This window comes from Thunnus albacares, chromosome 20 (genome assembly GCF_914725855.1).
Source record: "Thunnus albacares chromosome 20, fThuAlb1.1, whole genome shotgun sequence".
In the NCBI taxonomy this organism is placed as follows: domain Eukaryota; kingdom Metazoa; phylum Chordata; class Actinopteri; order Scombriformes; family Scombridae; genus Thunnus; species Thunnus albacares.
In genome coordinates this window covers 4906615-4922689 of record NC_058125.1, presented here as the reverse complement: position 1 = coordinate 4922689, position 16075 = coordinate 4906615, and the positions used below count along the sequence as shown (strand labels likewise).

Below are 16075 nucleotides of genomic sequence, written 5' to 3'. Positions count from 1 at the left end.
AAAGTGGTGAGATTAAATTAAACACCATGAAGCTATGAACAATTAACCAAACTAAACAATGTGCTGAAAGACACTAAAATGCTCTTTAGAACTGAGGGGAACTGCAGAATTGGATTTGGTCAGGAAAAGCATTGTGCATGGCTCACTGTCAGTGTCCTGGCTTTAATTAATATATAATTACAAGAAATGATTACAAAAATGAGTGAAATATTTCACAATAATAACCTATTGAATTATTTCACAATTAACTGATACATATATTTATATTACTCTTAATATTTTGCATTTATTTTATGTTTTGTTCAATGTTGGCCATTTTTGAGCTCCATATATATCAGATAATATAAAATCTATTATTTCCCTTTTCTAAATTAAAACCTTTTCTGCTCGTAACCAAAAGAACACAAATCTCTCCCAGAAAACCACAACGTTGAACAAAATATTTATTTTTGACAATTACATGACCTCTGGTGCTCCAAGAGGTGGGCAAGATGGTACAAAAAGTTGCCACAAAAGAAAGACAATGGAAAAAGTGACACGAGTTGGCAGTCCTAGTCCCATGTTAAACCTAAAAACACCACAGCACTGACAGAGACACGTGGACGAGGTGTTGGAATGTGATGGGGTGTGTGTACCAGGACAGAAGGCTTTGCATCTGAGGAGATAACCACATCCTGCTACATGTATCATTGCTCCAGTCAATGTGGGGTTAACATAATGAGCCCAAATGAACAAAAATCACAAAATAAAATTCAAATCATTAGAATATCTGAGATTCAGCCCTGAGATTAACACACGGACAAAATATTAGAAAAATCCAAACACTTTGTAAGAATAAAACATATTCCAAAAGCTGTATTTGGTACAATGCAAACAACTGCTTTTAAACAAAAACCAAAATACGGTAAAAATGTTTGTGTTGCTGCTTGTAAAAAAAGAAAAAAAAAAAAACACTCAATTTCACTGCAACAAAGTATAAAATACACAAAAAACAAAAATGGCACAACTGAAAGAGACGTGGTGTTTCAGGATCAAGAAATTTGGGTATATGTGTGTATGTGTGTGAGAGTGTGTGTTGTGTCCTGCATCTGCTGGTGAGACACAAAGCAGCCGAAGCCTTCAGCTCCATCTGTGTGGATAGTGAGCAGTGGGCTTAAATGGAGCTCACACACTGGTCTCAGACAGCACAACGCTGCCCCTAATGGTGCTATGCAAAAGTACACGGAGACGTCACACCAACACTGATCACATAGACTTTTCTCTAAAACAAACAGGCAGGCTGACAGGCCAAAGCCCTGACCTCCACACCTGATTCAACAGGTACTAATACACTGGGAACTAAAGTCAGTACATGGTTTACACAAGTCCCAGAGAGTAAGAGTGTACCTGTGTGGTAGGAGGGTTCAGGCCCCTGGTATTAACAACAACAACAAAGTCTGCAGCAGAAAAGTGCATGCAAGCTGCCTTCAGTCATTGGGATGTCCAAAGGAAGGCCATGTACATCCACTGATTTGTCGTTGCACCGCAAGCTAGTGAGAGTAGGAAAAACTGTGTATACCTCTTGTACATCAGATAAGGCTTTTTCAGAGAGGTTCTGGAGGAAATACACCATTTAGGCCCAAGTTAAGAACTAAAAAATACATCAGAACAGGAATCTTAATACTAGAACGGCCATTCCTATCGAAGTAGATTGATGGATTGATGTAAACCAAAGATTTCCCATGTCAGCTACATCTGCAAACATGCATCCTTCTTTAACCTTAGTCGAAAGTGAGTGATTCAGCAGCTGAACGGTCCTGTAGTTTTAAAAAAGTAGAATAATGTCTGTTGAGGTTCGATCAACAGCAGCACAGGCGAGCTGATGTGAATATTGTGCCACGAAGTTCAGAAAATGAAACTGATTAGAAAGAAGATATTGCCGCTCCGACAGAGGAGAATCCCAGTAAACAATAGATGACTTGTGTGTTATTTCCAGGAAAAAAAAAACAACAACAAAAAAAACTGAGCCTGCTTCAATTTATTTTCCTCCAGCAGGGCTCACAATCTATTTCATTCAAATTCCATTAAGATACTAACTTATTCTGGGCCGTGAAGACGAACACAACACGGGCGCATTTAAACGCTCCCAGCCTGATGTGGGAGGCCAAAGTGCTTGAAGCCAAATAAAAAAATCACATGACAGTTAAGATGTGGTTCTTTTTAATGACCTGTGAACCTCAAAAGAACCACATGAGAGAGCCAGAAGCAAACGATACGACGGGGAGGGGGGGGGGCGGGGCAGTCAGCTGAAGACGGTAATACTGCAGCCAGAGCAGAGGACCAGACGTGTTCAGTGCCACTCCAAAGTGCTTCCTGCAAAAACCCCTCGTACGGGGAGAATACATTCAAACACACACTGTTCAGTTCCCTCCATTACATCAACTGGGTCCGACGTTTTAGTGCAAGTGTCGTTTGGGTGAATTTGAGACTTGCCTATTGCCCCACGTTTTGTGAAACAAAACAGAAGGCCTTATGTGATTATCCAAAAAGGTGTTATATTGAATACAGACCCTGGTGTGTTGACAGCATCCAATAACATTTAAGAATCAGGTACCTTGTTCTGTGAGGATTAACTGAGGGTCATTTCTCGACCGACCAGCCCTTTTTCTCTCCTTTCTTTAATAAAACCAGCATCTACTTGACTGGCTTGATATTTCAACAACTACTACTTTACCAATAACTTAAAAAACACACAATCAAACCTCTTTGACAACTGCTCAAGAAGCCAATAAGAAACTCCAGGAATAAATAAACCAAATATAATCAAATACTTACAAAATCTTTAAAAAATTAAATATCTTTGATTGTTATTCATATTTAATCCAGGAAAAAAATCCATATAAATAACTACAAAGTGATAACACAAATGACAAATTCAGCATGTTACTTTAAGGGAAGTGAGAGGAGGTTTCCTCATCGTCTGATGAGTACCGTCAGACTGGACTGAGGGAGGATCGGTGACTGGGCTCCTGCAGTCACAGTGTCGGGGGTTAACAGTGCAGTTGAAGAGCAGAGGGTGAAGTTAAGGTTTACGGGTGCTAGCTGTCAGTCAGAAGAACCCTGGTCCACAGTCGCCATGGTTACCAGCAGAAGGAGAAGGAGAGTCCCTGCAGGATGGTGCAGGTGAATGTCTGGATGAAAGCAAAGAAAAATGTCATTCAAAATGAGGGATTCATCTGAAAACAAAAACAAACAAACAACACACTCTCATACATTTTACTTACTACTCTTACGCAACAGTTCCACCTGGCAGTTGCTAGGTGTAATTACTGAATAACAACCCATCTCTATGTACAAACTAGTGTGGTGCAACCTGTTCTTAGTTTAATGATGTTTAAATCTCCATGATCTCGTTTAATCCTAAATTTTTCCATGTAATTTGATTACATGCATTTTACTCCTTAGACCTCCCGTACACACAAACTTTACACCCTTTTTGATTGTATGTTGGTTACAAAAGGTGAAATATTTGGTTTTATACTCGATGGGAAACAGCACAGTCAGAATTCATACAAATTCTTCAATAAGACCCATTTACACAGTGACAATCTTAAAACAACAGTAACATATGCAACAAAAGAATGACGAATGTTTAAAATTTACTTCATAACTTTATTACTGGTGTTCATTTAACACAATGTTTAGACTGACAAACAGAAGCCAGGACATTGAAACAATAAAAATAACATTAAAGTAAAATTAAATATATAATATAATAAGGATACATTGTAACAGTATAAAAGTGAACCCTGTTTTTCTTTGAATCCATCTGGTGGTTAAGTCATAGCTTATAAAATATCAACATTACATAGCAGACATTTTGTCTCAAAATGGCTTCATACATTCCACTGTATTGTCAATAGGTTAACATTTAACATTTTTCCTTTTAAAATAAAGTGTCTCGTCATTTACAAAAACATCTTGGAGCAATAACTGAGTTAGATTGATTAACATCGTTAATAGAAGCTGAGTCAGCTATATCATCCTGCTACTTCACATTTCAAAAAAACATACAACATATCAGCAGGCAGATATAAACTGTCTTAAAACACAGTGCAAAACGTACTCGGGCAGTGCATACTGTAGAGCACTATCAGTGACTACAATGTACTTATTTCACACTCTCATAAAACCGTTTCAACAAATTAGAGTAAACAGTAGACCACAGCTCATCGGCTAAACTTCACTCTCCATGAAAACGCCTGAAGCGTTCAGTGTGGAGAGATGTATCACACTTCTCACATGCATATACTGTGCGCTTGTCACACCATCTGTGGGAACGGTTCCTTGTGTTCACAGGCCAGTGAGATTTTCCATCACCTCTTGCAGAATCCTGAGTGACAGCTGTTGCAATCCAAGATCTTCTGCTGTGGCCAAGAGGTAATTTTCCATCTTTTTAGGAGAGCCAGGGACACAGATCACTGAAAGGCCAGGAGGTCATATTCACTACCACCAACATCTCTGAAGAACAACCAGCTATTCACCACCGCACTGTGAAGGGACGAAGAAAAGGTTGACCACTTCTTTGACCTTATTGTAGCCCTGCGTCTTGACACCTGAAGATCATGAAGATCCGCAAATCCCATGTTTTAGTTGTATGTGAGGCTACAAATGGGCTGTAGAACTTTGTCGTAGGCTTTTTTCCTCTTTGTTCCACCTGTTTACAACAACCTCAGAATACTCCTCAGCAGCATTGGTTGCAACACTGTTATCCCTCCACCGTACCAGTACCTTTTCTCCCTGTGTAAGAACCTCAGAGCTTCCGTGAGGTAATTTTTTGGAAATTAGTCACATCTGTGAAAGGGGCATCACGCAGGCGGCACTGTGTCAGAGTGCTAAGACATCCATAAACTTGTTTTGTCATTTCATGAAGGAGGGAGGCTTAGTGAGGTGAAAAGGTTGTCATGTACAAAGTTACACCCTGGAGGAACTAGACTGAAGACTACACCTGAGCCCTGTCCAAGGCCAGTTTCAGGGAGATGTGTGTGCAACAGGGCTCCATATGATATATGTACCCTGTAGGTGTGGCCAAGGCTCCACAATTTATACCCAAACCAGATAGGTTTGCCCCTGATGAACTGCTTGCAACCATGCCTGCCATAATAAGGCATTATTCTTTCGACAACCGATAACCGTTTTGGATATGATATCATTTTGTAAGACTCATTCAGTGCACTGAAGATGGGCTGTACTTTGTAGAAAGGGTCGTTTGTGGCCTTTGAGTTATCCACCAGATGGATTGAGGCCATTATCTCATCAAAGCAATTCATTCTCATTGCATTTGAGACGGTTTCATTGTATACACCAGGGTCATATGACCAAAACATGTGCCGCCGCAGCACAGAACTATAGCCAGATGTGAGAGGAACCCCATAGAAAGCCAGCAACTCATCCATGTTCAGATCAAGAATCTTCTCTTTGGTTTACATTGAAGAAGTGTTTGACATCTCAACGGTGAGCTCCCTCACAATAGGAGGGTACAGTAACAGAAACAAATTGACTTGATCAGGTTTAGTTTGCTTATGCGCTCTGCTGCAGTTGGGCCATAGTCACGAAATCTGGAATCTTTGACGCGGTCGGCTGTTTTGATCTTTTAAAAGCCGTGTCCCTGTTTTGCATATTTTGAAGAGATGGTTTCTGTTTTTTTGTGGCGTCGTGGGGTCTCGTTTTCCTCAGGGCATCTCCTTTTTCAGCTGGTCGCTGTCGGAGACTCGCCAAGATATGGCAGTGGTGGTAAGTTTGCTTCAACACTGACTGCAGCAGGAATGGGAGGTGGAGGAGGAGGGGCACACCAATTGGTTCTTATGAACATCCACCTCATCCTCCAGATAATTCCCCTCTGCATCATCATTCAATAGTTTACTTGGCAAATCGTTTCACCCTGGTACTACCTATCTGAGCCATCATCGTCACAGTCACTTTCAACTGCCTCTTTTTCAAGTGTAGGAATGACGTGCACGTAGCACTTGGAGGGTAACGTACGTCTTAAACTGTGTAAAAACACAAAACAAATGATAACTAGGATTAACAGCCAAAACCTGTGTTTTCAATTGAAACACTGTTATATTATCGGGTAACAAATGTACACCTATTATGAGCAAAATATATATGCAGGAGTATAATTCTCAAAATGTATCAGTAGTGGACAAAAGAGTATATGTACAAAATATGATAGTTCTATCTATTAATTAAGGCAGTAAGGACGCCTAAACTGACCACAGAACCCCATTTGATAAGATTTTGTCCCAGGGTGCCACATCTGGTAAGATTTTTGCTTTTATTACAGAAACTGTATGAAACCCATGACCAAAATAGTCACACAGTCTGTCACTGTGTTACTTATGTATGGAAATATAGTGAAAATAATTGAATAATTATTCCCCATTTTGCTGGGGACCAGCTGAGGGTCCCTGGACTCCACTTTGAGAAGCACTGAATTAACATGTTTTACTTCTTTTTGTAGAAGTCTGAGGAAAACATCATCTTCCAGAGGTGCAAACAGGAAGTAAACTGATCTGGTCATGTGACATTTCAAACTAGTCATATGACATTGATAAATTTTAATCAAGACAACATTTTCATTTGAAAGTTGAATTTCTTGCCAAAAGCCAACAACAACACTTTTAGGGCTTCCAGAAAAAATAAATAAATAAAAAAATTTAAAAAACATCACAACTGTGACCGATGGGATTAACGGGATCTTGCGTTATAACGAACAGCAGGTACAACAGGCTCCTGAACATGAGCCACCTGTTGCATGTGTGCAGATGTGAAAGTAGCTCAGCGTTGTGTGAGAAGCAAACTGACTCAGTGAAAACAGGTTGCACCACATAAGTCAGTTACAGTGTTAAGACGGAACTGATCTAGATAAAACTGAAATTTTACACCTTCCCAGAGCAGGTATAAACCAATTCTGACAAACTGACATTTATGACACTGACATGCACACTCAGAATTGTGCTACATAGTTTCAGTTTTGGAACAGACAGGAGTGTGATTTATTTGCTGTATTTCCTTGAGAAAAAAAACCATGTAGTTAAAAGGACAGGTTCTGTTTGTTTTGTTTTTTAAGTCTGTCTTACATTTCTGATGTGCCAATATGTACATGGAAATTTGCTTCATTGCTGTAACGTTTCTCACTCTATTCCCTTGAAGCTACTCCTTGAAGTTATTCCCCACAAAAGCCATTTAACTGTAAGACATGAGGGGTAAAATCCTAAGTCCTTATTCTGTACAAAAATGCACCGTAAAGTTCAGCTGAAGTTAATATTTTAGGTTTCGGCAGTCAGAGTTAGCTAAACTGAATTGGTATATTCTAAAGTTACAGTCTGTTTAGTATGAAATTCCCTTTTTAGCCACAGTACATTCATTATACTGTGGTGTAGCCGTGGTGAGTTCAGTGTGAAACCATGTAGTTACAGCATAGCAGTCAGTGTTGACTTTACACTTGAAATTAAGAATTCAAATTAAGACTCAGCTGCTGCAACAGGCCTCAATTTTTTATTTATTTATTTTTTATTAATGTAGAAACTTGCCCTAATAGCAAAAGAAGCCACAGACCTAAATTGACTGCCTACTGCTCACTAGGGCCCCCCCCCCAAAAAAGTTTAAAATCTATAAAATGTCAAAAAAAAAAAAAAAAAAAAGAATAAAAAAGCACCAATTGTGCCCATCCTAAGCTCCCAAAGCCCATAGCAACATTACTTCACTATGTGTTTTGCTTTTGTTTTTTTAATTAAAACCAGTCCAAAACTTAAAAGGAAATGAACTGAATACAAAACTGAGCAAAAAAAAAAAAAAAAAAAAAAAAAAATCAGCAAATCCTCCCATTTTAGAAGCTGGAACCAGTGATAAACAACTATAGTCTACACCAATGACTTACTGTTGGAGCTACATATAGCTGGGATACAAAAAAATGTCTAAAATTCAAGCAGCAGAGGCTGAGATATCCTGACTTTTAGTCCCTTGTATGGGTCAAGCTCCAAAAACCCTAGATACCTCATTTCCCATAATGCAATTTTTAAAACTCAGAAGATATTATACAACAGTTCTTTGTTTTTTTTGTTTTTTTACAGGCTGCAAAAATTGAAAATGAAAATTGATTCTGACGTGTAAAATCAGAGAACTGTCTCTTTAAATGATGCATCAGTTCTCATGTTAGTCATTAGTGTCACAATATGAATTTTAATACATTTGAAACTGCAGAGCAACATGTTGTTTCTTAGCAAAGCAGAGCAGGTATTTACTTACCACAAGAGATTACCGCTAACTGTGTCACCTGTCGTCCCAGCGGCTCCCTGGGGGGGCTTTGAATGTCTTGTTCTAGGGGGAGGAGTGAAAAATCAAAGAGTTCATATTTACTTCACATTATACCATTTCCCGTGACACCTTTTAAAAACAGCAGACAGCTACAGCGAGTCTTCTATACAAGTACAGACACACTAGATTCTGTAAAGATCTTTTTTTTTTCCCCCCACTGGCTCAAGGTTATTCCTGCTCACCTTGTGCTTTTTACACTTCATGGAGAAGTTTTCTTCAATGAGTACACAGTCTGCTAGAACAAGAACAGAACATGAGTTAAAGATGCCACCACTGATTCATCCAAAAAGGTCCTTCCACCCACACATGCAAGTTCAGGCTTCACGGAAGCAATAACAGCCAACAGCACTTCACAAAAGAGCTATTTACAGACAGACCGTTGCACACACACACACACACACACAGATCAACTTAACACCCAGACACTCAACACAAAACTCTACTAGTGGGTGTATTTAGGGCAAAATCATATATCACGAAGTCTGGCAAGTTCAGAAAATGCAGCCTTCAAACCATGAAAAGACAACACTTCTGCCATATCATTTATCATATTGCCCAGCCCTACATTTTAGCGTTAAATTATAACAGTTACAGTGTTAAGCTGCAACATCAAACAAATAAAAATTTAACCATCTGTATGGTTAAATAAAATGTTGGTGAACTGACCCTTTAAAATGACACAAAACCTATTTAAAAAACAAAAAAACATGCACAATATCTGTACAAACACAGAGGAAAGGATTGGACAGGATAAGTGACTGCACTATGTGCTGAGTGGAGGTGAAGGGCAGAGAGCAGTACTTACCTGACTCCAGAGCACACCTGTAGTGGTATTTATTGGGACAGCCTTTGAAGAAGCAGCCCAGCGTAGCACCTGGGTCACAGCAGGCTGAGCACATCTAAAAAAACACAAACAAAAAAACACACACAACACATACTGTTTCAGTCATAACCAGGATGTCTGCAACTTTGAGCAAATTCACAATGATGACAACATGTGCGTGTCTGCAACAGGATGCTTGCATCAAAAGATAGCCATGATGTTTCCAACGTATAACAGAATGGAATGAAAGAATGGAAACAGTATCGATGTGTTTTCGCCTATATAATGCTGGCAGTGCTTACAAACCACGTGACATTAAGACGGAACCCCTGACTCACCATCGATGCTGAGAAAAGCAGCGCACCAGAGACACTCCTTCAAGACCTTTCAAAAGGAATTTTGAACCTAAAGGCTGTAATTACCAGAAGAGTCTTTCATGACCTTGATGTTGGGTTATAAAACTCAAGATGTTTTAAGAATCTGAAGACCCGCAGACACCCAATTAACATCTTATTTATTCAGGTCTTCATTTATTAATATTGCGGAGAAACGTTCTTACCTTCAACCTCACAAAAGGAAACTACACCGGAGGCACTTTGACTCTTTCACAGGTGTTACTAATCACATTAACAATGGTTCCGTTCTACTTAAGTGTCCCAGTAAGTCATGACAGGTGAGCCAGCATGTGTGATACCAGCACCCTGAAACTGAAGCAGCTAAATGGCATTTAGCCATCATTTATTTTATGACTTACACCTGTGCTTTTCCTGCTGTGACATGTCAAAGTGACACGTATGGCTATGTAGCCTGACGTATTCATTATTCTTCACAATGTTGTCCCTGTGGGAGCGTGGATGTAGCACATGTCATAGCATTTTTCCTGTTACACTAGATCATTAGTTCCCAACCTGAAAGTCAGGACCCCCACAAGGGGATTGCAAGATAAAAAGGTAAAGAGTAAAGGAGTGATGAGATAATTAACAAGTTAGGAAATCTGCAAAATGTACAAAATTGTTTGAAATCTGAATGTTTGAAGTGAAAGAGCAGAACTTGTCCCACCTTAACTGCTCCAGTAGAATTACTTACTGGCTGACAGATTAGTGGTGGGCGGCTTCCATGCATAGCTGTGAACAGGGCGTGGGGGGGTAACAAGTCTAACAGGTCAGATATCGTGTGTGGAAAGACGACATCTTAGTCTTAATGGGGGGGTACGAGATGGAGAGGGATTTACAGTGGACTGCGCTGGTCTGAAAGCGACAGGCAGAGAGTGGACTGAGCTTTTTCTGTCCACTATGGACCAACGGTGGGGAAGGTTAATTGCAAACATTTGTAATGTTCACTTGTAATGCAGCATGAGCCAAACCCTCAAAGCACTGCAAGATTTGTCATATTGTGCAAATTACAAGTCTCAGTGTTGCCTGTCTGCAACAACAAGTTTCAGTTTCTAGCTGACATAATTGTCAATTATTCATCCTTACTCATGCTTTAATGATTTGATAACATCAGAAAACTATTAGTATCCTAGAGGCCAAGAAAACAAGTAAATAAACAGGCAGATTATTACTGCATTATCATCCTTAATGTTCTGTCATTTGCTCCATTATATCAGCTACATCTCCACGTGGCATTGTGTAATAATGCATTCACATCACAGGCTTAAAGTGCAGCTTTACCGTCTCCTGGGCCACCTTGACAGCCTCCTCCAATCCGTAGACTTTGCCCTTCACCAGGAACACGCCTGCAGACCAGATGCCGCAGTCTTCATGGAGCCAGTACTCGCAGGGCTCCAGAGGCAGCACAGGGGGGCTGTACCAGTCCTCCACATCTGCAGAGCCGGCGTCTGACTTAGCCCGCTTAGCTGCAGGGCTACTGGTGTTGTCACCGGTCCACCGGTGGCTCCCCAGGAGGCCCTTCTGCTTTAGCTGAGCCCCCGGCCGGAGGGCCCACGGAGTGGGTGGAATGGCACGCTTCCTCCCCCTGCCCCTGATACTGCAGGACGAAGAGTCTGAATCGCTGTAGTCCTCATCCTCTTTGAGGCCCGACGTGCTGGCTGGTCTTTTGGTGCTTGGCTGGTACCCCTCAGGGTAGTAGGGGCCATGGAGATCTCCCAAGTCCATGGCGTTGGCTGACTGCCCACACAGGCAGCAGACGAGAGAGCGCTGGTGCTGGCTGTGTGTGGACGCCCGGCCCAGCTGGAGACAGGAAGTGCTGGGTACAACTGCAGAAATGAAGCCACTGGGGTGACCCTGTTGCTGCTGGCCCTTCTTGTGTTGTGTCCTTACCTCCTCGGGGTAGTTGATTACAGTACACAGTGACGGCGTTGACTGTTGACGCTCCACGCGGACGAACGGAGAAAAACTGTCCATCCTCAAGTCCCTTTTCTCCTCCTTGTAGTTGACATACTTCAACTTGATCTCAGGCTCCTTGGGGGAAAACATGGAGGAAGACTGGCTCCCTGTGTGTTTCTTTCGTCTCCTCTTGGGAGTGCGAGCAGCTTTCGTCTTGGCAGTAGAAGATTTCCTACCTGTAGCCTTGCCTTTGGCTGCGCCTTGGCTTTTCTTTGGAGATTTTGTTGGTGGTGGTGGTGTTGGTGGTGGTGGGGAAAATCTTGCCGGGTGAGTTTCCAGTGAGGGGTCCGGGTGACAAACAAGCTCTGGCTCCTTCTTTGAGTTTTTGTGCACAGCAAACTGAGGACTTAACACTGCCGAGGGTTTCCTCTTTGACCTCACAGGGCTAGTGTGTGGTGAGTGTCCGGGGTGTGAAACATCCTCTGGCTCTTTCCTTGACCTCTTGTGTGCAACTAACTGAGGGCTTTTTGGAGGTGTGCTGCTATGTGACTTTTTAGACTTATTGATGATTTCAGAATCAGAGGTAGAGTCTTTGCAACTGTCAGTGTTAATGCTATTATTTTTACCCCGTTTCACTGGGGTTACTGCTTTTTTTGTTTTCACTGAGAGAGGCGCCTTCGCTCTGCTTTTCTTCTTTCCTGCTGACAGGGTGGCCATCTTCTTAGGACTAGCTAAGTTTGAATCACTAACTGTTGTTTGGGAAGCCTTGGCATTCTTATTGGTGCGTATGCATCCTGACACTTTATACCTGCTGGAATTTATATTCATGACTATAGCCTCTAACCGCGTCCCTCTCCCGGAACGCATTGGCAGTTTCTTTTCTTTTAAAGTCCTCTGTAGTGCCTTTGCATTCCCGTTCATGTGAGGAATGACAGTCTTGGGTTTTTCTTCCGAAACATCTGACAAACAAACATCATCTGTCAAATCGATCAAAGGATCCAACACTGCCTTTCGTCTATGAAAAGGCTGCTTATTTTCATTGCTTGCATCTAACTTTGTGGTAGTATCGCTGATGCCAGAGTTCAGCTGAATGGCCCCTTCTGTACTCGAGCCATCCCACACAACCTCATCGGCCGTCTCCAGCAACAAGTTGTCGCCGCTGGGCGAGCTGGAGGCCTGAGGCAGGACGAACACATCCTCTACATCGTCCAGTGAGGTAGCGGAGGGGGAGACGGGGTCCTCCAGAGCACTGATGTACTCCCTGCTCAATGAACACAGGTCTCTAGCACCCACGTTGTTAGGGACCACCACTGGGTCCTGTTTCTTAGACATGAGAAAGAGCACCTCAGAGCCCCCCTCATCCTCTCCTATAGCAGGGGTGAGAGTCTCCGGTGAGGATTCAGCACACACCCCTGAAGTTGACGAGCTGTCACCTTGACCGTTCTCCAACCCCACACTGTCTTCCGTTTTCTGAGAAAGGCTGTGCTCCTCTTCGCCTTGCAGGGGCTTATCCACCTCCCCATCACTGGAAATGACTCCACCATTGACCTCATGAGGCTGCTGCGTTAAAAGTATGCCACCATTGTTCTCTGGCGCCACCTGAGCCTGAGACAATGACTCAAAAAGTTCTGTCTGGGTGGCGAGGTCCACGGGCCTGTCAACATCCTCCTCGTAATGCTGGTTCAGTGCATAGCCAGTCACCCCAAGCCCTTTCTCAGACTCACAAGGAGGCTGAAGGGAGAACTTGCTGATGGGTGGTACACTGTACAGAGGAGAATGTTGAGACAGGGAGTCATGAGCGGAGAAGACGTGAGACCTGCTCACGTAGGAGAGGGTGACTGTAGTGTGGGAGAAGGCATTGTCTGGTTGAATTTGATCCCCTGATTGGAGAGTGACGTCCGGGGAGCCGGTCTCTGAGGAGGGTAATCCAGGGTTGCTGGTCCCGGAGTTTGGGTACCAGCCGGGGCTCTTGACCACCCGCAGGGCATCCAGGGACGTGGCGTTGAGGACACATTCCTCACCTTTCCTGGTCAGGTCGATCACTGTGGGGACGCTGGAGAGGTCTTGAGGCTGTAGATCATCTAAGCTCCCAGGTGGCTGCTCCATAACAACTGCAATGTACAGAGAGGATAAAAGAAACTGATGTAAGTTATGAATGTGGGGTCTGTTGAGAAAGGCTGTTAGAATAAAACATTTCTGAAATGATCATTTCTGAGGGTCAGCACAAATACTCTTAGTCTTTCTTTCTGATTTGTTTCTGTTCACCAGCCCAGAGACTGAAGATGGAAATTAGCTAGTAACTAAATCTGGTGCAAAGCATCTTTTCCTTTTGAGAGGATGTATTTTGTACATGGTCCCTGATATAAATCAAGTTAATAAGCTAAACTAAGAAACTCGAGGTCATAGTTTAACTACTGTTGCCCAAAGCCCAAAACTACTTTTTAAGTCATCACTTTGCTGCCGTATTATTTAAGTTTTCTTTGCTTTTCTACGATATACTTAAAAATTAAGCATAAAGTTAAACCACAAACACTTAAAACCCGCAATAAGTCATAACGTTGGCATTAGCTAGGAAACTGGCGTGGTCTTGAATTTCATTAACGTTATCGAAGACGACAGGAAAGATAACTTTACCAAGTTATCTTAATATTATTGAATGTTTATGATACCGAGTACTTAGATTAAATGGACTGTCTGTTTCCAGAGAACCGGCTGAGTATTCACCACCAACGCTGACAGGTCAGATTTGCTAACGACAGTTAGCTTAGCTTAGCCACAGCTAACGTTAGCTCGTTTCTTATCTGGGAGCATTAAGTGGTTTTCATTTGTGACGGAAAGTCATGTACCACAGAACATAGTTTTACAAATTCAACTGATCGGTAGCGATCACTCTTCTTTTCGGCGAGGTGTACTTCTTCAAGAAGCTGCTTATTTCGATATAATACCAACTTTTATGGCTCGGTGGCTCACACTGTTCGTTACTGCCCAATACGGCTTTGAGTAACTTTGTTGTAAGAACAACGACTAAACCGATTTAAAAATGTCTAATCTTATTTCAAACGGTGTCATTTGCTGTATTACATGTATTCCGAATTGAAGAGAGGGTCTTACTGATTTAAAAATGTATGCTTTACTTTCCACTAGATGCATAAATTCAAAGATAAGCGTAGTATTATTAAATTTAAGAGGACTTTTCATGGAGTTTGGCTGCACGTTCTCTCCGTTAACAGAGCGGTAGGTCGGGACAAGGCCCGGCTGGATGAGACAAAGACTGAGCTGCTGGTCTGAACTTACCGGGGCAGGAGGGACCGAAGCGTCTTTAAACGTCCAGTTAAGAAGCCGCTCCACCCTGCATCTCTTTCAGGAGCCCATCTATTCTGACGAAGCCTAACAAAACAACAAGGAGAGAAAGACCCGAATTAAATGAACATCCACACACTTTCCAGGAACACACTACTCTGACAGCAGCAGCGTCAAGTTGTTTACTATATAATCTCAAACTTCCGGAGACCCCCGTCACAATAAAACTATTAGTGCTACGTTTTAGTGGTTTTCTTTTTTTTTTTTTTTAAATTTGAAACAACATCAATAAAATATATTAAAATAATGTAAATTAGCAAATGCGCAATTGATCCAAATGTGAGCAGACAGGCAGCTCATTGTCCAGTTCAGTGGGAATCATTTGATCAGCTGTTGCATGAAAGATGGCAAAACTCCAGAAAGTTCAAACGTTGAACGCAAACAAGACAGACAACCTGGGTCATGATGACCTCTGTCTTTTTTTCTTCTTCTTTTAATTATTTTCTTGAAGTGACATAATTATTTGGCATTGCTATCAGCTGTGTTGTAACTCCGGGTGGCTTGACAAGTAAGCTGAGCAGCAGTGGAGCAGTTGTCACCCAGCTGTAGAGCAGAGAGGCATCATGGGAACACAGTGGTGGGACCTGTTCCCATCCAACCTACTGACCCTCAGAGAACATCTGCTGTCATTTTAATATAAAATAACTTTAACATGGCACATTTTCAAATGATTTGTAAACATCTGTTGCTCTGAAGAGATGTTTCACATGATGCAAGTGCCTTCTGACTTTCTTTCTTTGATTAAATAGTTGGTGATTCATAAAAAAAACATTAAAAAAAGATAAAAACACTAGAGTGAAATTTCAGAAAATTACTATAAAGGTTCCAACACTTTATTATGGCACTTCTGCAAAGTTGGGGCATTTGCAGAAGCATTAATTAAAAGATTCATACCACAGTAGAATAAAAAGTATGTATATGCCCTACTGAGAACCAAATACATATACTTTTTAAATATGGGGAATAACATTACATTAGAGTGGATATTTACAAATGTTAAACATAAAAGTTCATTCTTGATCTTGGGAACAGCAGTTCGACAAAAGACTTAACTCCTAGTTCCATTTACTTGCTTTTTCCAGAGCTTTCAATTCTATCATAGTCATCACGCTTCATCAGCGGATTTTCTTCAGTTGTCATGGAAACGGTTCTGTTGACATGCAAATCTGTCTGAAGTCCGTGTCATGCGGTTGAGAGCTTCAAGGTCAAGAATCCACTCTCATGCCTATAATTTAAGTGCAGGAGG

General features: G+C 41.7%; 1 protein-coding gene across 3 annotated transcripts; it reads right to left on the bottom strand.

Moving 5' to 3' along the window:
* Window positions 1-426: 426 nt before the first annotated feature.
* si:dkey-94l16.4 (transcription factor 20) lies at window positions 427-14994 on the bottom strand. Of its 3 annotated transcripts, none has more exons than XM_044337868.1 (6): window positions 14764-14993; window positions 10855-13580; window positions 9164-9257; window positions 8541-8593; window positions 8290-8361; window positions 427-3170 (listed from the first exon to the last, which is right to left on the bottom strand). In XM_044337868.1, the coding sequence occupies exons 2-5, from the start codon at window positions 13573-13575 to the stop codon at window positions 8314-8316; spliced, it is 2916 nt and encodes a 971-aa protein (XP_044193803.1). In that variant the 5' UTR covers window positions 13576-13580; window positions 14764-14993; the 3' UTR covers window positions 427-3170; window positions 8290-8313. The 3 variants fall into 3 exon arrangements, with proteins under 3 accessions (XP_044193803.1, XP_044193805.1, XP_044193804.1); XM_044337870.1 differs by having other exon boundaries at window positions 8541-8590; window positions 14764-14990; XM_044337869.1 differs by lacking the exon at window positions 427-3170 and adding an exon at window positions 3674-4530 and having other exon boundaries at window positions 14764-14994.
* Between the last annotated feature and the right edge of the window lie 1081 nt (window positions 14995-16075).